The sequence below is a fragment of the Mus caroli genome, unplaced genomic scaffold (assembly GCF_978045245.1).
Source record: "Mus caroli unplaced genomic scaffold, Mus_caroli_1 scaffold_17, whole genome shotgun sequence".
In the NCBI taxonomy this organism is placed as follows: domain Eukaryota; kingdom Metazoa; phylum Chordata; class Mammalia; order Rodentia; family Muridae; genus Mus; species Mus caroli.
The window spans coordinates 12,546,622-12,570,141 of NW_028227272.1; the positions used below are offsets into that span (position 1 = coordinate 12,546,622).

The 23,520-nt window shown below is 39.4% G+C and overlaps 1 protein-coding gene across 1 annotated transcript in view; it reads left to right on the forward strand.

Annotated features, from left to right (window-relative positions):
* The window catches only part of Prkdc (protein kinase, DNA-activated, catalytic subunit), a 196,754-nt gene that overhangs the window by 71,306 nt on the left and 101,928 nt on the right, over positions 1-23,520 (forward strand). Inside the window, exons 33-45 of the mRNA XM_029470470.2 lie at positions 6,164-6,372; positions 6,747-6,879; positions 7,519-7,677; positions 8,465-8,665; positions 9,602-9,787; positions 10,343-10,447; positions 11,768-11,935; positions 14,570-14,697; positions 15,739-15,946; positions 16,815-16,993; positions 19,080-19,248; positions 19,688-19,753; positions 20,806-20,878. Coding sequence (XP_029326330.1) covers positions 6,164-6,372; positions 6,747-6,879; positions 7,519-7,677; positions 8,465-8,665; positions 9,602-9,787; positions 10,343-10,447; positions 11,768-11,935; positions 14,570-14,697; positions 15,739-15,946; positions 16,815-16,993; positions 19,080-19,248; positions 19,688-19,753; positions 20,806-20,878 — 1,984 coding nt within the window. The remainder of the gene's footprint in view (positions 1-6,163; positions 6,373-6,746; positions 6,880-7,518; positions 7,678-8,464; positions 8,666-9,601; positions 9,788-10,342; positions 10,448-11,767; positions 11,936-14,569; positions 14,698-15,738; positions 15,947-16,814; positions 16,994-19,079; positions 19,249-19,687; positions 19,754-20,805; positions 20,879-23,520) is intronic.

The window sequence follows — 23,520 nt, forward strand, 5'->3', positions numbered from 1 at the left end:
TTCTGCCCCTCTTTTTCTACCTACCCCTCTCTCTTCCTCCCAAGTTCCTGCTACCCTGTATTTCCCTTGATGATATTGTTCCCCCTTCTAAGTAGGATTGAGGCATCTACTCTTTGGTCTTCCTTCCTCTTGAGCTTCATGTGGTTCGTGAGTTGTATTATGGGTATTTCATGCTCTTTGCATAATATCCACTTATCAGTGAGTGTATATATACCATGTGTGTTTTTTTGCAATTAGGTTACCTCACTCAGGATGATATTTTCTAGTTCCATTCATGTGCCTAAGAATTTCATGAACTCATTGTTTTTAATAGCTGGGTAGTACTCCACTGTGTAAATGTACCATATTTTCTGTATCCATTCCTTTGTTGAGGGACATTTGGCTTGTTTCCAGCTTCTGGCTACTATAAATATGGCTGCTATGAACATAGTGGAGCATGGGTCCTTATTACATGTTGGGTATATGCCCAGGAGTGGTAGAGCTGAGTTCTCAGGTAGTACTATGTCGAAATTTCTGAGGAACCGCTAGACTGATTTCCAGAGTGTTTGTACCAGCTTGAAATTCCACCAGCTATGGAAGAGTGTTCCTCTTTCTCCACACCCTCACCAGCATCTGCTGTCACTTGAGTTTTTGATCTTAGCCATTCTGACTGGTGTGAGGTGGCATCTCAGAGTTGTTTTGATTTGCAATTTCCTGATGATTAAGGATGTTGAACATTTCTTTAGGTGCTTCTTGGCCATTTGAGTTTCCTCAGTTGAGAACTCTGTTTAGCTCTGTTCTCCATTTTTTTAATAGGGTTATTTGGTTCTCTGGAGTCTAACGTCTTGAGTTTTTTGTATATATTGGATATCTAGTCTGTTAGTCCATGTCTTTTTATTGGGGGAATTGAGTCCATTGATGTTAAAAGAGATTAAGGAATAGTGATTGTTGCTCCCTGTAATTTTTGTTGTTAGAGGTGGAATGATGTTTGTGTTGTTGTAGCCCCTGAATTACTGATGCTAAGTCTCTGTGGTTAATTTTCCTGTTTCTTGGAAGCCTCACCAAAGAGACTCCAGTGTTGAGTGCAGACGGTTTGCCTCTGCAGTTTTTCTCACAGAAGCTCCCATTTTCACCTCCTGTCGATGGCAAACATGGTATACAGGCAGCTGGCTTCTGCACTGTGTCCCCCTGCAGCAAGCACAGGGCTCCCTCCCGCTCCCTAGGTGCTCCAAGGGAACCCACACTGAAAATGGCACTGCCCATAAAACTCCCCTAATGAAAACACCCAGAGGAGCCACAAATGTTAGCTTGAGACAACCTCCCTAGCCTCTGCTTAACCAAACACAACCAAACTTTCCAGGTGCCTGTCCTTGGGACCTTAAAGAAATAACAAACTCACTGGGCAGTGGTGGCACCTGAGATTCTCTCTTCCATCTCTCGTATTCTCTTGGTGATGCTTGCGTCTATGACTCCTGATCTCTTTGCTAGGTTTTCAATCTCCAGGGTTGTCTCCCTTTGTGATTTTTCTTTTTTTATTGTTTCTCTTTCTGTTTTTAGGTCCTGGATAGTTTTGTTCAAATCTTCACCTGTTGTGTTTTCCTGTAATTCTTTAAGGGATTTTTGTGTTTTCTCTTTAAGGGCTTCTACCTGTTTACCTGTGTTCTCCTCTATTTTTAAAAAAATTTTATTTAAATGCATTTTATACATCAAACATTAATAATACTGAGTATTTTGAGAATCAAATAATACATAAAAATATGTTCAACTTTTATATTCATATCCTTTCATACCTTAAAATATCATTAATGAATATTTAATACTATCCATAACTAATGTTGAATATCTAATGTTGAATAATAAAGTATTTCAAAACATATAGAATATTCTTTGGAAGTGAAGCATAGAAAAAGAGCATAAAATATTAAAAATGAATCATTAAGAAATATATTCAAAAGCTCTTATGTGATACCACCTGACATAGTGAGAGAATATTCAAAATGTATTATATATTTGTGTGCATTGTTTAACAATCAGTTTACTTAAAAAATTATCAGTGTTTTTAGGAGAGAAATTATTTTATCAGTAAGTATATCTTAAAAATTTCAAAATAGCAGAAACTCTTAAGAAAATACTAATTTCAAGCACATTGAGAAAATTATCAATAATATTATCCTGATATTTGTAGAGCATGATTTTAATATTTTTAACTGTTGATAGTCAACAAACTGAATAGTTATTTTAAGATATAGTTCGTTGTTATATCTCACTCTTCATTTCTGATTTTATTAATTTGGGTACTGTCTCTTTGTTTTCTCACTAGTCTGGATAAGGGTTTATCTATCTTGTTGATTTTCTCAAAGAACCATCTCCTGGTTTTGTTCTTTCTATTTTCTTTGATTATTTCCTGCCATCTACTCCTCTTGGGTATATTTGCTTCTTTTTCTTTTAGAGCTTTCAGGTGTGCTGTTAACCTGCTAGTGTATGCTGTCTTCAGTTTCTTTTTGGAGGCACGTAGAGATATGAATTTTCCTCCTACCACTGCTTTCATTGTGTCCCATAAGTTTTGGTATGTTTGTCTTCATTTTCATTAAATTCTAAAAAGCCTTTAATTTCTTTATTTCTTCCTTGACCAAGTTATTATTGGTAGAGCATTGTTCAGCTTCCATATGTATGTGTGCTTTCCATTGTTTTTGTTGGTATTTAAGACCAGCCGTAGTCCGTGGTGATCTGATAGGGTGTATGGGATTACTTAAGTCTTCTTGTATCTGTTGAGGCCTGTTTTGTGTCCAATTATATGCTCAATTTTGGGAGAGGGTACCATGAGGTGCTAAGAAGAAGGTATATTCTTTTGCTTTAGGATGAAATGTTCTACCAATATCTGTTAAATCCATTTGGTTCATAACTTCTGCAGTTTCACTTGTCTCTGTTTAGTTTGTGTTTCCATGATCTGTCCATGGCTAAGAGTGAGGTGTTGAATTCTCCCACTGTTATTGTGCGTGGTAGGAAGTGTGCTTTGAGCTTTAATAAAGGTTCAATGCTCTTTCATTTGGAGCATAGATGTTCAGAATTGAGAGTTCATCTTGGTAGATTTTTCCTTTGACCAGTATGAAGTGTCCTTTCTTATCTTTTTTTTGATAACTTTTGGTTGAGAGTTGATTTTATTTGATATTAGAATGGCTACTCCAGAGGCAGAGGCAAGCGGATTTCTGAGTTCGAGGCCAACCTCGTCTACAAAGTGAGTTCCAGGACAGCCAGGACTATACAGAGAAACCCTGTCTTGAAAAAAACCAAAAAAAAAAAAAAAACCAAAAAAAAAAAAAAAAAACAAACAAAAAAAAAAGAATAGCTACTCCAGTTTGGAAAGTTGTTTTACAACCTTTTTTTTTTTTTTTTTTTAATCAATCCCATTTTTTTTATTAGATATTTTCTTTATTTACATTTGAAATGTTGTCCCCTTTCCAATTTTCCCCCCAAAATCTCTTATCCTCTCAACTCTCCCCCTGCTCCCCAACCCACCCGCTCCCTATTCCTGGCCCAGGCATTCCCCTACACTGGGGCATAGAACCTTCACAGGACCAAGGGCCTCTCCTCCCACTGATGACCGACTAGCATATCTTCAGCTACACATGCAGTTAAATCCACGAGTCCCTCCATGTGTTTTCTTTGATTGGTAGTTTAATCCCAGGGAGCTCTGGGGGTACTGGTTAGTTCATATGGTTGTTACTCCTAGGGGGCTGCAAACCCCTTCAGCTCCTTGGGTACTTTCTCTAGCTCCTTCATTGGGGACCCTGTGCTCTGTCTAATGGATGACTGTGAGCATCCACTTCTGTATTTGTCAGGCACTGGCAGAACCTCTCAAGAGACAGCTATATATCAGGCACCTGTCAGCAAGCTCTTGTTGGCATCTGCAATAGTGTCTGGGTTTGGTGGTTGTTTATGGGATGGATCCCCAGGTGGGGCAGTTTCTGGATGGTCATTCCTTCAGTCTCTGCTCTGAACTTGGTCTCTGTAACTCCTTCCATAGGTATTTTGTTCCCCCTTCTAAGAAGGGTAGAAGTATACACACTTTGGTCTTCCTTCTTCTTGAGTTTCATGTGTTTTGCAAATTATATCTTGGGTATTCTGAGCTTCTGGGCTAATATCCACTTATCAGTGAGAGCATATCATGTGTGTTCTTTTGTGATTGCGTTACCTCACTTAGGATGATATCCTCCAGATCCATCCATTTGTCTAAGTTTTATAACCTTTTACTTTGAGGTAGTGTTGGCCTTTGTCACTGAGGTACGTTTCAAGCGGGCCAGTGTTGGTACACACCTATAATCCCAGCACTTGGGGAGCAGAGGCAGGTGGATTTCTGAGTTCAATGGCAGCCTGGTCTACAGAGTAAGTTCCTGGTTAGCCAGGGCTACACAGAGAAACCCTATCTCGAAGAAACCAAACTAAATGAAACCAAAACAAAACTGAGCTGTGTTTCCTGTATGCAGCAAGATGCTGTGTCCTGTTTATGTATCCATTCTGTTAGTCTATGTCTTTTTGGGGGAGTTGAGTCCATTCGTGTCAAGAGCTATTAAGGACAAGTGATTGTTACTTCCTGTTATTTTATTTTAGAGGTAAAATTATGTTTGTGTGGCTATCTTCTTTTGTTTTTGTTGAAAGATTACTTTCTTGCTTTTTCTAGGGTGTAGTTTACCTCCTTCTGTTGGTATTTTCCGTCTATTATCCTTTGTAGGGCTAGATTTATGGAAAAATATTGTGTAAATTTGGTTTTATCATGATATATCATGGTTTCTCCATCTATGGTAATTGTGAGTTTTGCTGGGTAGAGTAGCCTGGGCTGGCGTTTGTGTTCTCTTAGGGTCTGTATGACATCTGCCCAAGAACTTCTAGCTTTCATAGTCTCTGGTAAGAAGTCTGGTGTAATTCTGATAGGTCTGCCTTTATATGTTACTTGACCTTTTTCCCTTACTGCTTTTAATATTCTTTCTTTGTTTTGTGCATTTAGTGTTTTGATTATTATGTGACAGGAAAAATTTCTTTTCTGGTCCAGTGTATTTGGAGTTCTGTAGGTTTCTTGTATGTTCATGGGCATCTCTTTCTTTAGGATAGGGAAGTTTTCTTCTATAATTTTGTTAAAGATATTTATTGGCCCTTTGAGGTGGTAACCTTTGCTTTCTTCTATACCTATTATCCTTAGTTTTTGTCTTGTCATTGTGTCCTGGATTTCCTGGGTGTTTTGGGTTAAGAGTTTTTTGCTTTTTGCAATTTCTTTGACTGTTGTGTCAATGTTTTCTATGTTATCTTCTTCACCCAAGATTCTCTCTTCTATCTCTTGTATTCTCTTGGTGATGCTTGCATCTATGTCTCCTGATCTCTTTCCTAGGTTTTCTAACTCCGGGGTTGTCTCCATTTGTGATTTCTTTATTGTTTTTATTTCTATTTTTAGATCTTGGATGGGTTTGTTCATTTCCTTCACCTGTTTGATTGTGTTTTCCTTTAATTCTTTAAGGGATTTTTGTGTTTCCTCTTTAAGTGCTTCTAGCTATTTATGTGTGTTCTTCTGTATTTCTTTAACGGAGTTATTTATGTCCTTATTAAAGTCCTCTGTCACCTTCATGAGAAGTTATTTTAGATCTGAATCTTGCTTTTCCAGTGTGATGGTGTATTCATGACTTGCTGTGGTTGGAGAACTGGCTTCTGATAATGCCAAGTTACCTTTGTTTCTGTTGCTTATGTTCTTACGCTTGCCTCTTACCATCTGATTATCTATGGTGTTAGCTGGTCTTGCTGTCTCTGACTGTGTCTTATCCCTCCTGTAAGCCTGTGTGTCAGGACTCCTGGGATACCAGATCTCTCAGGTCAGAATTTGGGTATGGAGAGCTGTGGCACAGGGTCAGCTCTTGGTTGCAGATGGAAACCTGAAGGATCCTGTTCCCTGATGTTCCTTGGTTACTGTGTCCTGATTACTCTGGGCAGCTCCCTCTTGTGTCTAGAATTTGAGCAGAAGTAGTTTTCTTACCTCTACTCTCAGTTGTGTCAGCACTTTTTGGAGACCAGGTCTCTCCAGGCAGGATTTGGGTATGGGGAGCTATGGCACAGGTTCAGCTCTGGGGCACAGAAGGAAACTGGACAGATAGCTACTGTTAACAAAATACTTTCATTCAGTGTATCTTTTCTATTTTTACAGCTCCTGGAGAAGGACTTGTGTAATACAAATCTTATGCAGGCCTTAGTGAAAATGATCTGTGAGCCCATGAGCTTAGGTTTCAATATTGGCGACGTCCAGGTTATAAACCATCTTCCCAGCATTTGTGTGAACCTGCTGAAAGCACTTAAGAAGTCCCCGTACAGAGACATGCTGGAGACTCACCTGAAGGAGAAAGTGACAGTACAGAGGTGGGCACTCGAGTTATACTCCTGATTTAAGGTTCTTACACATACAGTGTTTCCAGCATGTTCTCAAGAATGTGTGCCTGTACCCACTTGTGCACACAAATGCTCTCAAATGTAAAGATCGGAAGCATGGTCTTTACTGATTCCGTCCCTGTATGTAAGGAAGGAAAGAAGAATAGATGTGCTTAGCGCTGCACTTGGTTTCCATGGCTGATTTGTCCTGGAACATTTGCTTGCTGTTACCTTTGTGTTTTTCATGACTGTAATGTGAGTTTGTGTGATAGGTGATTATTGAATTTATAACAGTGCAAACAATTATTTAGGGTATTCTTAACTGCTTTCGTTTTTTTTTTTTTTTTTTTTTTTTCCATGGCCAGTGTTGAAGAGCTCTGTTCCATTAACTTGTGTAGCTCTGAGGCTCGCCAAGAAAAGTCCAAGCTATTTTCTATCTTATCAGCCTGTAAACAGCTTCACAAAGCTGGTTTCTCTCATGTTATATCATCATCTCAGGTAACCATGATCAGTTTGTTTTAACATATCTCTTAGCTTTTTTAAAAAAAAAGATTTATCTATTATTATATGTCAGTACACTGTAGCTGTCTTCAGACACACCAGAAGAGGGCATCGGATCCCATTACAGATGGTTGTGAGCCACCATGTGGTTGCTGGGATTTGAACTCAGGTTCTTTTGAAGAGCAGTCAGTGCTCTTAGCAACTGAGCCATCTCTCTAGCCCATCTTTTAGCTTTTTTGTGGTAATGTTATTATGGGAGTACACAATTGTATTTATATTATTTGTTTAAAGTACTTTATATACAGAAGTACAGAATGTACTGAAGTAGAAATTACGGAACATTAACATGTAGGAGTCATCTCGAATGTGACAACCAAAGTAAAGGCAGAGTGAGAGAGAAGTAAAGGATGGTAGATATGTTAATAACCTATGCGCACCAGTAGCTGTAGTGCCTGTATCTCAGAAAGAGGAACATGGAATCTGTAGCTTGAGAAAAGAAAGCTGAGTTAGAGTGTCTTAAGCATCGGAAAATACTCATCAGTGTTAGCTAATACCGACCTTCTAACTAAAGATGAAATGTTGTGGTTTGTGTTAAACACCTCTCTCACCAGGCACTTCATTCAATTTTTCCTTTAGTCTACAGCATTGAACCATTCCATTGGCATGAGACTGCTGTCCTTGGTTTATAAAGGCATTGTGCCTGCAGAGGAAAGGCAGTGCCTGCAGTCTTTGGACCCCAGCTGTAAGAGCCTGGCCAATGGACTCCTGGAATTAGCCTTTGGTTTTGGAGGACTGGTAGGGAAAACAGCTGCGTCCCACACTTCCTATTTATTGAGTGATATATACAACTTACTTGTGCATCTCTAAAAACTCTGAATTTAGTTAGTAAGGTCTTTGGACATTGGTTGTAATTGACTTGATGACTTTTTCTCTAAGGCCATCTTCTTTAGTACTTTTTTAAAAGTAAAAAGCATAAAATTCTAAAATTGAAACTTCTGTCCAGCTTTGTTTCCCAAAGGCCTTTAGGCAAGAACATTTGTCCCTAAGGTAAGCTGTGCTGCCATGCTTCTTCCCTGTCCTTGCTGGTCCTTGGAATGGAGTTAAAGGAGCCCTGAATGGTAATCAGGGAACTCCCAAAGCACCACAGCAACCAACGTCTCCATAGCAGAATTGAATTGAATTGAGCAGAGCTGGCCTCAGACAGTTGTAGCAGAGAACTGCAGCCATTCCTGTGGGTTTGTTCCATCCCATCCTCCTGTTGTAGTGCTTCCATTGCAGGACCTCTTCTTTGTCTGTCTCATTAATGTTCTCCATATGGTTCAGTTGTCCCAAACAACTTGTTCAGACTAGACTATTCTCTGAATACAGCAATGTTATTCTGGACAATTGGAAACAATATCAATTTAGGAGGCTTATCTTATGAAGTGAAACCTAGAAAATAGAAGTTAAAGTAAATATATATAATTTAAACTTAAGTCCTGACTTAACATATCAGATTCCCTTTAGATGGTTCCTTGTGGACCTATGACCTCAGGGTCTTTTTGGGGATACGTTCTCTACTAAAGTTTTCTCTCTTCCTTAGTGTGACCATCTTGTGAGTTTGCTCCTGAATTCGGCAATGCTGTCTACACAATATCTGGGCAGTTCACAGAGAAATATTAGCTTCTCCCATGGGGAATATTTCTACAGTTTGTTCTCAGAAGTGATCAACAGTGAGCTGTTGAAAAATCTTGATATTGCTGTATCAAGGCTCATGGAGTCATCTTCAGATAATCCCAAAATGGTAAGGCACATTCCCTTTACGTATTTCCTTGTCTAATGCTCACAACGGGTTTTTGTGTTTCTGTTGTTTTTTCTTAAAGCCAAGTTTTTTCTGGAAGGTTGGAAGATCTTGCTAGTGTATGAAAATAAAATCCATAGAAACAAAACAGTTTTTATAAAACTAGTTAATTAATAGTCAATAAGACTGGTTATTTTTCACTTTCCTTTGTGCCCCTTAAATCTCTCAGCTTAACACTATAAGATACATATTTTCACCAGAATGTCATACTGGAGCATCCACGCCTGTCCTGTGCTCAGCAGTGTTTATTCCAACATTATGTTTAGGCTGGTCCCCACACTGCCAGCCTGCCTCTCTTCCCAGCACTCACAGCTTTAGTGTCCTGCTTTGTTTTCCTGCATGTTCTTGCCACAGCCTTCTGTGCCTCATCATGGTAACTCTTTAGATCTTGGTATTTAATACGTTTGTTTTTTGTTTACTTAACTTAGGGGATTTTGTGGGTTGTTCTGGCTTTGTTTACATGATTTTTCATTTTTATTTTATTTTAATTTTACATATTACTATGTAGTCCTAACTGCCATAGAGCTCAGATTGTAGACCAAATTGGCTTCAAACTTAACAGAGGTTGTCCTGCCTCTTTCTTTGCCTTTGCCTCCTAAGTGCTGGAAATATGTTACCAAACTTGGCCTATCTTATGGGATTTTTTGTTTGTTTGTTTGTTTTTGTTTTGTTTTTTTTAAGACAGGGTTTCTCTGTGTAGCCTTGGCTGTCCTGGGACTCACTCTGTAAATCAGGCTGGTCTTGAAACTGAGAAATCCGCCTGCCTCTGCCTCCCAAGTGCTGGGATTAAAGACATGCCACCACGCCCCGCTGAAAGTGTATTTTTCTTTATTCCTATCAATATTACGAATTTTTCTTCAATCTACGAAATCTTTTCAGGTGAGCACTGTTTTAAATGGTATGCTAGACACAAGCTTCAGGGATCGAGCTGTTCAGAAACACCAAGGACTAAAGCTTGCAACTGCAATTCTGCAAAACTGGAGGAAGTGTGATTCATGGTGGGCCCCAGATTCTGCTCCAGAGAGCAAAACAACTGTGCTGTCTTTGCTGGCAAAAATGTTGCAGGTATTCTGAATTAATTTAAAGCACATTCCTATTTAGTTGTTTGGTTTGGTTGGTTGGTTGGTTGATTGGTTGTTCTTTTTGAAACACAGTCTTACCTGTGTAGCCCTAACCTGCCTTGAGCCTTTCCATTTTTCTACCTTTGCCTCCCGAGGACTGAGATTACTGATCGTGACCACCAAGGATGCCATGTTCATTATTGTGAAGTCTTCACTTATGTTTAAACACTATGGTGAAAGTTCATTCAACACTCTTTTTTTTTTTTTTTTTGATAAAGTAAATATGTTTTGGTGAGATATCTGCCAATTACCTTTAATTTTTTTTCTTCTTTATACCTCTGTTTATTTTGCTTACCATTTTATAATTTTTCTTGTTATCGTTTCTTTTCAGGCTTTGTCTTAGCAGAAAATAATAAAATATTTTAAAGTAACATTATTGAAATGTTGTTTGAGGTTCAAGAACAAATAATATGAGTTCTGAAATTTAAACATTTAAAAATATTTTGAAAATTTTTGAGGCATAATACAGAAATTTATCATGTTTTTTATTTCCCTTTAGATTGATTCAGCTATATCTTTTGATACAAATCACGGCTCATTTTCTGAAATCTTTACAACATACGCTAGTCTACTTGCTGATACAAAGTTGGGTCTACACTTAAAGGTAGATGAATTTAACACATTGGTCTTTTGAGATTATGTTCTTTTTATTTTCACATCTTTGCATTTTTGTGCATTTGTCATGTTGGGCTTTTTGCAGGGAGGAGTGTGGAAAACGTGAAACTTGTAATAGTAAAGAGATTAGCATAATAACCCCCCATGTACCTATCATCTAACTGTGGTCAGATCTGTTTGAACATGGAAGGTTCTTCCTTCTGAGACTTGGGCTAGCTGACCTGCCTGTGCTTCAGTATGTCTTCTCAAGAGATGTGCATGCAGTGTGTGAGGGCAGGTGAGCATATGTGAGCTATAGCACGTGCTGTTGTACATCTTCAGATTCTACCAAGGTCTATTGTTTACCTCTTATATGTGCCAAACAGCAGGCCCAAGAGTTTCCAGGGATTTTTCCATTTTCCACCATCTATCTCAGTACTGTAGGAGTAGGGATTGCAGCCGTGCACTACTATATCTGCATTGCCCAAGTTTTGGGGATCAGAATTTAGGCTCTCACACATTTGTATAAGCACTTTATTCAGTGAGCTACTTCCCTAGCCCAGAAAACATTTCTGTAAGTGTAACCATATGATCTTTCACATTTGTGTTTATATACATCAGATTTAAATTGGCATTGTGCATGTACTGTAGTAATTTCAAACTACTTCAGACTATTTTCCTATCAAAATCTTTTAGTAATGGGGGGGCAAGAAAATAATTTTATTGTTACTAATTTTAAGGTTCTGTAATGTGGTCTTCATAAAAGAATGCTTTTTTTTTAAGTTGGAAAATTCTTTGGTGTGTTCTGTATGACTTCTGAAGTTTTTCTCCTTCAAATGTGAAGTGTTTGAACTTTGCCTGTTATTCAAAGGGGGTAGGGACTAATACCCAGCTCCTCTTACACTCGATATGAGGCTATGGAGGGGTTCTGTAAACAAACACTTATAAACCGTCCTGTAGAAACCATTCTTTCTATATAGATTTAAATACAATCTGTGTTTTTAAAATTATTTTTACAGCGTAGTCTTTAAAACTGGCACCCATTTATACAGTATATTTTGATGGTATCCACTCCTCACTGCCTCCTGGCAACTCCTCTTAGTGCAGGTTCTCCTCTCCCAGCTCCATGTCCTCCATGACAGCCTGCTGGCTTCCGAATTGAAGCTAACATATATGGCTGCGTTCAAGTTGGCTTTGGTGTCACCCAGAAGTCATTTCTTGAGTCTTTGCAGCTCATTATTACAGGCTTTAGAAAGTAGTGATTTTATTTATCCTACAGGACCTATGTGGCACAATTAGTGTGATTTACATTTTCTGTATTGCTTCACAGGGCCAAGCTATCATTCTTCTTCCATTCTTCACCAGTCTTACAGAAGGCAGTCTAGAAAACCTAAAGCATATTCTGGAAAAACTCATTGTTTGCAATTTTCCCATGAAGTCTGATGAATTTCCTCCTGATTCCCTAAAGTACAATAATTATGTGGACTGCATGAAAAAGGTTAGTTTTAGTGTCATTGGTAAAACTTTGGTTGATTTTTTTTTTTCTTTCTGTTATATTGGAGGGGGTATGTCCTCTACTGTATATGTTGGGGACCTCATATCAGGTGGTGTATGCTGCCTGTTTGGCAGTTCCCGTGTTAGAGATCTCTGGGGTCCATATTAATTGAGACTGCTGCTCCTCCTATAGGATATTACTTCTCCTCATCTTCTTTCAGCCTTCCCTAATTCAACATCAGGGGTCAGCTGCTTCTGTCCATTGGTTGAATGCAAATATCTGCACCTGACTCTTTCAGCTGCTTATTGAATCTTTCAGAGGGCAGCCAGGTTAGCCTTGGCAACAAATACAGCAAGAAGGAGATCTTTTTTGGTTATTTCATTATAATGACTGCAAGTCTGACTATGTTAGAGTTGTAGTTATGTAGAGTTGATTATGTTGTTAGCTGTTTCTAACAGTCCAATTTTTTTTTTTTGGTATCTTTTTTTGTTTCTTTGTTTTTATTTTGCTTTGTTTTGTATTGTTGAAAATTGAACTTGGAACCTCAAACGTCTTAGGCCACTAAAACGTACATCATCATCCTATACATCATCAGCCCTGGTATTGAGTGCTAATGGTTTAAGCATCTACAATGATGTCTATTAGATCTTTAGTACTTTCTTTTGATTTAAATAGTTAAATATAAATGCAAATAAAATACTAAAGCATTTCAAGAAAAACTGTAACCCAAGAAAAGTATAAGTTAAGAGCTGGCTGCCATGAACCAGGTATGCTACATAGTGAAAGGGTTTTTTTCTGGCATAAGGACATCTTGGCAGTTGGGAGCCCAGGAATATCACAAAGTCACACTGTGCAAGTTTAGGGTGCAGGGCCAAAAAAGACCACTCTGCCCCTGACTTGACCCCAAGACCAGAACCTGGCCCCTTACCTGACTCCAAGTTCAGGCCACAGAATTCTACCAGTTCCTGAACTTGCCCAGAGTCTGAACAGCGCCCCACTACACACACACCCTGGCTTCTGCTCAGTTCCGTCGTATTTCTCATCTGAGCAGAGGCAGCCACGGGTTTTCCCTTCCCAGTAAATCTCTTGTGTGAGGTTTGTCGAGTGGTGTGGTTTTTGATACTCCTTTGGTCCAGGTGCTAGGATACTTTTCCCAGCAAAGCTGTATCACTTCCTTGGGGAAGCTTTCGCTTACTGAAACAGAGCTATTACACTTGCATTTGGGAAGCCTTTCCAGTCGGAGTAGGGCTGTAACATTTCTGTTGGGGAATCCTTTCTCTTCAGAGCAGTAACACAGCAACAAAACACAGAATGGTGGCTGCCTCTGACCGGAACCGAGGCAGTACCAGTGTACTGGGTGGCGGGGAGGGCTTTCCTGGGGGTTTGGAGCATGCTCAGTGAGCTAGTGGAAAAGCACAGCTTGGCGATAAGTTTTGCGTGGCCGCCAACTTTGAAACATTGTTTGGCCATTAGTGTTGTGTCATAGATGTAGGCATTTCCAAATCACAGAGCTCCAAGGCAGGACAGGCAGGGAGATTTTTCCATTGAATTCAGGGCCTAGGAATTAAAGGCAGGCAGCAGAACAGAAAATTATTCGCCTTAAATGATCCCCACTGCTACAAGGGATATGTTAGCTCAGCGGCTGGATGTTTGCCTAACTCGGCAAAGCTCTGAGCACCATAACCAGGGCTACTCTCCCTCCTTCAGAGATGCAGACCACCAACAGGAAAAAAGACAATAAAAGGAGCTTAAAGAGAACAGAGTCACTAAAGGGATGACTAGTAACAAAGACACTACAAAAATAGGTTTAGAGGTAAAGAAATGTTCTGTCTATGAAATAGGACTAGTAGGAGGTTGGAAATTATATATGTAAAGAAAAAGTTTAAATGATAACTTGTTTCTGAAGATAATATTAAAGATAGCTCATAGAATCTAAAGGCAGAACATACAGACTTTGCAATATAGAGTGTGGGAGAGTAAAAAGAAAATAGTAATATTTGAAAGGTTATGTGAAATTATTGCATTTTTCCAACTAAAACTTTTTTCATATATTTATTGGTATGTGTCTCCGTGTGTGTGTGTATGTGTGTGAGTGTGTGTTTATAAGTGCATATGTGTGTGTGTAAGTGCATGCCATTTCAAACGTGGAAACTCAGAGGACAACTTTCCAGAGGTAGTTAGTTCTCTCTTTTCCAGCATGGAAGTCCTAGAGATTGAACGAAGAATACCTCGAGAGACAGTTTTACCTGCTGAACCATCAAGTTACTAGCCTGCACATGTGGTGCATGCCTGCCATTTTAGAGCTTGAGAGGCGCCTGCATGAATAGCAAGTGTTCTCAGCTACATAGTTAAGGTGGAGGCCAGCTCGGCTACATTAGACTTTGTCTCAAAATTTCAAAAAAGTAAAGTAAAAGACTAGGAAGATGGTTTTGCAAATAAGAACCTTTGTTGCTCTTGGAGAAGGTCTGGTTTCAGTTCCCAGCCCCCACAGCTGTCCATTTCTCCAGTCCCAGGGGATCCAGCGCCCTCTTCTGACAGTGAGCACCAGGCATATACATGGTGTGCAACTTTCTAAAGTCAGAGCTAGAAAAGTTTTCATGATGCTGATATGGACTTCTTTTGTTGTTCTATTTTTAGTTTCTAGATGCACTGGAGTTGTCTCAGAGTCCTATGTTGTTTCAGTTGATGACAGATATACTTTGTCGGGAACAGCAACATATTATGGAAGAATTGTTTCAAGCCACTTTCAAAAGGATTGCTAGGCAGTAAGTTATAATCTGGACTTCCCCGGAGTCATATGCATGCTGTTTCTTGAGTGGACGTGTTACCTTCTTTGTTTAAAACAAACAAACAAACAAAAAATAGAGGAGGGATAGTGGTTCTTACAGCTCAGTGCTACATTTTAAAATTCTTTCTCCATAACAGACTTTTCTTATGGGAAAATTTGAAACCTATTGAATAATAAAGAGAGAATTAGGCTCCTGGTAGAAGAAATGTCCTTTTCTCAGTTGTCTTCCCCCACAGTGTCTACTTTCTCATTGCTGTTACTTTTAAAAGTTATATGTAGTTTGAAAGCATGTATCTTTTACCCATGTACTTGCGGAGCTCACACAACAACTCAGTCAACCCTTCCCTTCCATCACTTGGGCCCTGGGGGGCAAACTCAGGTTTTTTATTAAGCCATCTATTCAGATTTATTGTGCCTTATTTATTTGTGGGGATGGGGTCATCCACTGTGTAAATTATGGAGTGTAAATGGAGCCCTTCTACATCAACCAGCAATCAAGATAAATCCTCATAGCCATACCCACAGTTTGATCACGGCAGTGTCTCAATGCAGGCTTTCCTCTTAGTTGACTCCAGGTTGTGCGAGTTGACAATTCTAACTAGGACACCAGTATTACATCTGGATGAAATTAAGAGTTTGATTTTAGTCATAAGTGACTTAGAGTATACCCTCTGAGAAGGTACAGCCAATTGTGTTTCCCCAATTACTTAGTAATTATTTTTATATGTGTGGTAATTAATATCAATTAGGTATGCTTCTTTTAAAACACTAGAATCTGATTTTAAAAAAAAAATTATACCCAGTTTTCTTTTTTCAATTTAATTTTATTATTGTTGTTTATGTGTGGGCATCATATACTTGTGTCACAGTGCATGTATGGAGGTCAAGAGACAATATTTTGAGTCTGTTAACTTCCGTCCCCCATGGACTATGGGGGCTCTTTGTTACTTTGTAATTAATAATCACTGAAGCATTAAAAATACGTGTTCAAAGCGTGTTACTTTATCTCTTTTCTTAGGAGTCCACGTGTCACACAGTTAAATCTTCTGGAAAGTGTGTACACAATGTTCCGGAAGCCTGACCTCCCTTCAAATGTCACTCGCCAGGCATTTGTAGATCGCTCTCTCCTCACCTTGTTGTGGCACTGTGACTTGGACACACTGAAAGACTTCTTTAGCAGAATTGTGGTGGATGCCATTGATGTGTTGAAGTCCAGATTTACAAAGGTATGTCATATACAGTAGTAAAGAGACTGGGGACACTGTGTGCTCAGTCTGATAGTGGCCACCAGGAGCCACACTACTTTCCTAAAGCAACTGACTGGCAACACAATGGCTTAGAATAACCAAGGTGTACTGTCTGGATGCAAAAGGCTGTGTTCAGTTACACCAGGCCTAAATTGTGTTTGCTAGCCACACTCTGCATGTGGCTTTCATAGAAAAGGCTCTCCTTGTCTTTTCATGTCTCCTGTGTTTGTGGCATCCCTGGGTCTGTGCTGATATTGTTTCTATTTCCACCTCCCTGGTCATGTTGCCTCCTCTTGACTGTCACTCGCATATGACTTGATTTAGGGTTCACCTAGTAAACCCAATCTAACCACCCCTTCTCAATTTATTCAACTTAATAATTACTCTGGAGCCCCCTTTGGTTATATGAAAAGTTAGGTTCCAGGGATTGGGCCTCATCTGGACAATTTTAATACAGTAATGGTGGAGTACCATTCAGCCTTTCTGAAAATCCTGTTGGTAGATGCAAATAAGCAAATGGTTCATTATAATTAAAACCATCAAAATAGGTGAAAATTGTAGCTTATGTTTTGTGATTTCATCTGTGTTTTTACCTCTGCCTTCAATAAGACTTGACAAACCCATGTATTCTGAGCTTACTATGTGTTACTTCTGCGTTTTACCCAGTATGACATATCAATGCTATTTCCACATGGGAAAACCTGGGAAAAACAGGAAGTGATTTGTGTCCTTGTTAACATTATTTTCAATAATGTTATTATTATCTTAATAGCACTAAGAATTAAATTTGATGTTTAGAAGATGATTTTTTATGTTTGATAAGACCACATATGCTATATCTTTTCAGCTAAATGAATTTACTTTTGACACTCAAATCACCAAGAAGATGTGCTATTACAAGATGCTAGCTGTGATGTATTCTCGTCTTTTAAAAGATGATGTTCACTCTAAAGAAGCTAAAATTAATCAAGCTTTTCATGGCTCCTGTGTTGCAGAAGGAAATGAACTTACAAAGACACTTCTTAAGTAAGAGCTTACTTCATTTGTGGTTATGTTTGATTTGTTAATATTTGGAGTATTAACAGTTTTTAGTTTTTTAGATTTTTTTCTTGTTGATACATACGTACATACATTCATACATACATATATGAATGTTTTGCCTATGTACGACATGTGTTCCACATGTGTGCCTGATAACTGGAGGTCAAGAGAAGGCATCAGATTCCCTATAAGTGTAGTTATAAATGGTTGTGAGCTGCCACCGTGTGGGTGATGGAAACTGAATTTCTAACCTCTGCAATAGCAAAAAGTGTTAACTGCTGAGGCTTCTCTCCATCCCTTGGGAATACGCATATTTTTAAATGTGTCTATATCATGCAAAGTAATTGTCTTAGATAAGTAAAGTATTTTTATTCCTTTATATATAGAGTACTTATATGGCCTTTATGTGTTGTTGGGAAACAGGTGCTTATCTTTTATTAAATGTGTGTGTATGTCTGAGACTATCTGCCACGTGTGTATGGGCACCTTCAGAGGCCAGAAGGTGTTAGATTCCTTAGAAGTGAGCATCCTGACCTGTCCTGGGAGCTGAGCGTAGGTAATCTAGAAATACTTTCCTCAGTTACATCCTTACGCTTCATAAAGAATAAAACTCCGCTGGAGTTCAGTTATAGTGCTGGCCTCACAAGTGCAAGGGCTCAAATGTAGACCCCTGAGTGTCTTTCGTCTTCTTATCATTTACACTCTGAATGGATTAGTATATTAATATACTTTAATAGCATGAATTGCAGTAAGAAATGATTTTTTATCATCTGTAATTGAAATTGAAAAGCTTTCTATAAAGCATATACTAATAAGATATACTGTCTCTAAAAGGAGGTTCTACTGAAATCTTCCCAGACTGGACCGACTATCTCATTTCATTCTCATCTCCAGACTTGCATTCTTCCTCCTTACTCTAGTCCATACCTTTTCTTCTCAGAGGACGATGTGACCATCTTTCTATTTGTATTACCATGAGACCTAGGAGTTGCATTCATTCTCCATTTGACTGTCCCTAACCTCCATTAATACCCAGTTGGTAACCAAATCTAGTCAGTTTGACCCTATTAGTTTTCCTTACAGTCTTTTTCCCCTTTTGTATGACCTTGTTCTAACTGCTTTTAAAGCTATTGCAGTGATCTCATTTTGAATTACTTCTGTACTAGGCTTGTCTTCCTTTGCTTTCCCCACCACCACTACAGAGTCATAATCAACTGGAATGCAAGTCTAGTCTGTTGTCTTCACCGGCAGGGCTGGCTCAGAGTATAAATGTTGCTGAGTCTGAGGGCCAATTAGTCTGTAGCAGGTCTCATACTATACTGGGAACAAGCCATAAATTATATCTACATACATGTGCATGGTTGTTTCAAGAAAACCTTTGAACCTATCATGCAGGACAAAATATGTATCTCCTACTATGTTAGGCAAATTCTGTTGAGAACGCCTTCTTTCCTTCACTTTATAGATGTTTATTGCATTTATACCCTCCTGATACAATGCCCAGTGTTTTAAGTGCCACCGTCTCTGCTCATAATGTCTGCATGTCTTCTGCAGCTAACATGACATTTCAAACTTCAGCTTAAGTTGCAGGGCATGCATCTGGGGTCCCAGTTTTTCTTGGGACTCTTACATAGATAAGGGAGCTCTTGATCACAGAAATGAACAATTCCTCCTGCCACCCTGACCCAAGCAACACTGTGAGACTCTTTCTGTTCAAAACCTCCTTACCTTCTCCACAAACAAACAAACAAAACAAAGCAACAACAAATAAACTTTAGCTCAGGATTTTTTTCCCCCATAAATCTTTTGTTAGCACCTTAGATTGGGCTGTTTGTCCATATCCTGGCTGTTTATCCCTATCTTGAGTGTGCTTGTTGTTGCACTTAACACTGTATCAGGTATATGCTAGGAGGTGTTAACGTGCTTGTTTATATGTTCCTACTACTAGTAGAAGCATGACACTTGAGATTCGCTGAACTGAATAATTAGATCCAGTTGTCTGACAACTATTGATTCAAGCCTCAATGTCCACATTAAATAAGTTGAAGTACAGCCTGAATCTCCCCTGCAGGTTGTGCCATGATGCATTTACAGAGAACATGGTGGGGGAGAGCCAGTTGCTGGAGAAGAGAAGACTTTATCATTGTGCTGCATACAACTGTGCCATTTCTCTGATAAGCTGTGTCTTCAATGAGTTGAAATTTTACCAAGGTTTTTTATTTAATGAAAAACCAGAAAAGGTGAGTGTTCCCAGGGACTTTCCCTGTGGCTGACTGACTTGTAGGATTTCAACAGTTCAAAACTTACCAATTACATTTATACCATATTTTCCACTTCCTATAATGGTAAATATAGGGGTATTGGCTCTAAAGTGCTTCTTTGTGATTTGGGGGGTAGAAATGAGCATCTTTGAGGCAGATTCTCATGTGTCCCAGCCTTGCCTCAAATTCACTGTGTAGCTTTCTGATCTTTCTGACTGTACCTCCCATGAGATTACGGGTATCTGTCACTATGCCCTGTTTTTGTGATGCTGAGGATAGAGTCTGGAGTCTTGAAAATGCTAGGCAGATGCTACCGATTGACTCATACCCCTAGTCTTCTGTGACTTATCAAGTAGAATTATTCTTGGGTAATTAGTTATGAAGTCAGATATTTTCATATAGGTTTTTCTTTTTATAGAACTTGTTTATTTTTGAAAATTTGATAGACCTGAAACGTTGCTATACATTTCCTATAGAAGTTGAGGTAAGTAAAAATTTCAATATTGTTTCTAAGTTAAAAATATTAGCAAATGTTGATAGAGAAAAGCAGGTATTATTTTGAACATGTTTAAGTATTAATTTGCTCTCAACTCCAAAAACAGACAGTTTTATGTTAAAACTTGCAGCTATAAAGTATAGCAGGAGGAAGTTTGAAATGTGCCCTCATACGCTTTAACAGCATTTGGCCGGTCCTTCTCTTGGTTGTGAAAGAAAGACAGTGACAATTGAAGGAACTTGATTTCTGAGTGACTTTCTCCAATCAAAAAATTTAGATTTATACTGACGAATCTGGCCATGGTTAGGTAATATGGACAATGGGAAGTCAGGAGTAGCTGGAAGATTGGCTCCAGCAGGTGGGACACAGTTGTTCTTATCCAGACTGCTTGGAGCCTCAGCCATAGGCGAGACAATAGCTGCTGCTTTCACTTCCCATCCCCCTGGAAATGGGAAGGTGGACGAGCACTAAACCTGCATCCCATGGCTGTCCAGTCCCCACACAGTTGTCAACATGACCATGAGATGGTGTCTCACCCATGCCCTTGACTGTGTTCTTTGGGGATAAGAATGGAGTGTGTTTTCCTAAACATATGTTGAAAAATGAAAATGAAAACAACAGCTGTCCATATCTACCCATGGACTCTTGCTGTGCTACCTCGAGAAGCACTGTAAGGTGCTATAGTACATCATAGCTGTATAGTTGTGCCTATACATACAACTGTCCATAGCTGGATAGTTGACAAGCAGGCTCCAAGGTCAAGTGAAGACCCAGTAGCAGAAAATGATGCTCGAGCTAAATGTTTGGTTTTGGTCAGGTTCAGGAAGTCTTTGGGAAAGGGTGTACCTGCAAATACATACACATTCCTTTTTAAGTATGGCTTTGAATACTTTTAAATTCACAAAAATGTCTTTTTTAGTTTGTAATGGGGCAAGGGGAATCTAGATTATTACTAAAACAAAAAAGATGTGACCGTGACTCTAAAACATTGTAAATGATATGGTTTTTTTGTTTTTTGTTTTTTGTTTTTTTTCTAATAGGTTCCTATGGAAAGAAAAAAAAAGTACATTGAAATTAGGAAAGAGGCCAGGGATGCAGCAAATGGGGCTTCAGGTAGGACGCTTTCAGATTGATTTAGAGTACTTCCAGTAGTTGATACTTGTTTATGAAAATGAAAAAATAGTACCCAGCAAGATGGGCTCAGTAGATAAATAGTTCAAGCTTCATAAACCTCATGACTTGAGTTTAGACCCTGGAACCTATGTGAAAAAGCTGGATGCATTGGTGCACATCTGCAATCCCAGCACTCATACAGAAAGATGAGGTAATCAGGCAGGTGCTCACAGGCAGGCTAGCATGCAGTATGCAGTGCAGCAGCAGAAACAAGAGGCCTGTCTCTCTAAGGTGGAAGGCGAGAACCTCCAAAAAGATATCTCTGACCTCACTCACACACTATGGCACACACATGCTCCACATAAACACCTCATGAAAACACATAATAATTATGATTTAGAGGGTTTTTTTCCTTCCTTCCTCCCTTCCTTTCCCTTCCTTATTTTCCCTTCCTCCCTTCCTCCCTTCCTCCCTTCCTTCCTTCCTTCCTTCCTTCCTTCCTTCCTTCCTTCCTTCCTTCCTTCCTTCCTGCCTTCTTCCCTCCCTCCCTCCCTCCCTTCCTTTCCCTTCCTTATTTTCCCTCCCTCCCTCCCTCCCTCCCTCCCTCCCTCCCTCCCTCCCTCCCTCCCTCCCTTCCTTCCTTCCTTATTTTCCCTCCCTCCCTCCCTCCCTCCCTTCCTTCCTTCCTTCCTTCCTTCCTTCCTTCCTTCCTTCCTTCCTTCCTTCCTTCCTCCCTCCCTTCCTTTCCCTCCCTCCCTCCCTTCCTTCCTTCCTTCCTCCCTCCCTCCCTCCCTCCCTCCCTCCCTTCCTTCCTTCCTTCCTTTCTTCCTTCCTTCCTCCTTTCCTTCCTTTGCTCTTTTCTTTTCTTTTCTTTTCTTTTCTTTTCTTTTCTTTTCTTTTCTTTTCTTCTCTTCTCTTCTCTTTTCTTTTCTTTTCTTTTCTTTTCTTTTCTTTTCTGACATGGTCTCAGTATATAGTTCAGGTTTCAGGTCACCCTGCAATTCATTCTGTAGACTCACAGATCCACCTGCCTCTGCCTCCATAGTGTTGTGATTAAAGGTGTATACCACCATGTCCAGCAATATTTTTTTTTATTACGTATTTTCCTCAATTACATTTCCAATGCTATCCCAAAAGTCCCCCATACCCTCCCCCCACTTCCCTACCCACCCATTCCCAATAATTTTTTTTAATAAAAGATATTTTAGCTGGATGGTGGTAGCTCATACCTTTAATCCCTGCACTCAGGAGACAGAGGCAGATAGAACTCCATGAGTTTGAGGCCAGCCTGGTCTACAGCCAGGGCTACATAGAGAGACCAAATAAATAAATAAATAAATACTTTAAAACACTGAAATTTAGTTTGGTATCTTTGTTTGAACATGAATTGCATTCTTTTTTTTTTTTTTTTTAATTTTACTTTTTTACTTATTAACTTTACCTACTCCTCACTGCCCATCTCCTGATCAGCCCAGACACAATCCTTCCCCATCCCCCATCCCTTTGTCCTCTCAGTGGATGGAGTTCCCCTGGGTACCTTCTAAACCCTGGCACTTCAAGTCTCTGGGAGGCTAGGCGCTTCCCCTCCCACTGAGGCCAGACAAGGCAGCCCAGCTAATAGAACATATTCCACATACAGGCAACAGTTTTTGGGATAGCCCCCGCTCCAGTTGTTTGGGACCCTCATGAAAGCCAAGCTGCACATCTGCTACACATGAGTAGGGAGGCCTAGGTCCAGCCCATGTATGTTCTTTGTTTGATCAGACTCTGAGAGCCCCAAAGGTCCAGGTTAGTTGACTCTATTGGTCTTCCTGTGGAGTTCCTATCCCCTTTGGGGCCCAGCATTCATTCACATATACGTAATTATTCAGAGGTTTGTGTTAAAATGTAAGGCCTGGGCCTGGCATGGTAGCACATGCCTTTAATCCTAGCACTCAGGAGGGAAAGGCAGATGGATCTTTGAGTTCGAGGCCAGCTTGGTCTACAAATCAAGTTTCAGGACAGCCAGGGCTACACAGAGAAACCTTGTCTCTAAAAACAAAACAAACAAAAACAGTTGGCTTTGTCCTTTTTCATTCTCTTCTAAACTTCCCAGCATCTTGCACCTCCCTCAGAGGCCTCTGACCTGCTGCCTGCTATACCTGCTGCTCTCTTAGCTCCCCTTTCCACTCAAGTACCACAGCAGTCCCATCTGTCCCTGTGGGTCTTAGACTTTCTTTGTTCCTCTAATAAGTTCAGTTGTGGGTAATAATGTGCCTCAGGACATTATACTTGATATACACTTGGCAAAAAGCCTATGCTTAGCCTCCCTAATTAAACTTGATCTTTGTCCTTTCATGTGCTCCTTGCTTTGATATGTATTTGTATGCTTACTTTATTTTTATAACTTTTTTTTTATTTAAAGATAATATTTGGACCTCTATTCTAAATCCCTGACATAATTTAGATTAGTTATTTTTAGGATTATTTCTTCCTATAGCTGTGTTATATTTGATGGGGAAAACATATAACATGATCATTATTGAAAATTGCATCCAGTTAACTAGTTTTATGTGATACAGAGTAACTAGTCAATAGTGACAAGAGCAAAGGAAACTCTTTTCTGTGTTCCTTTTGTTAATCTGGACAGTAGACTGAAAGCC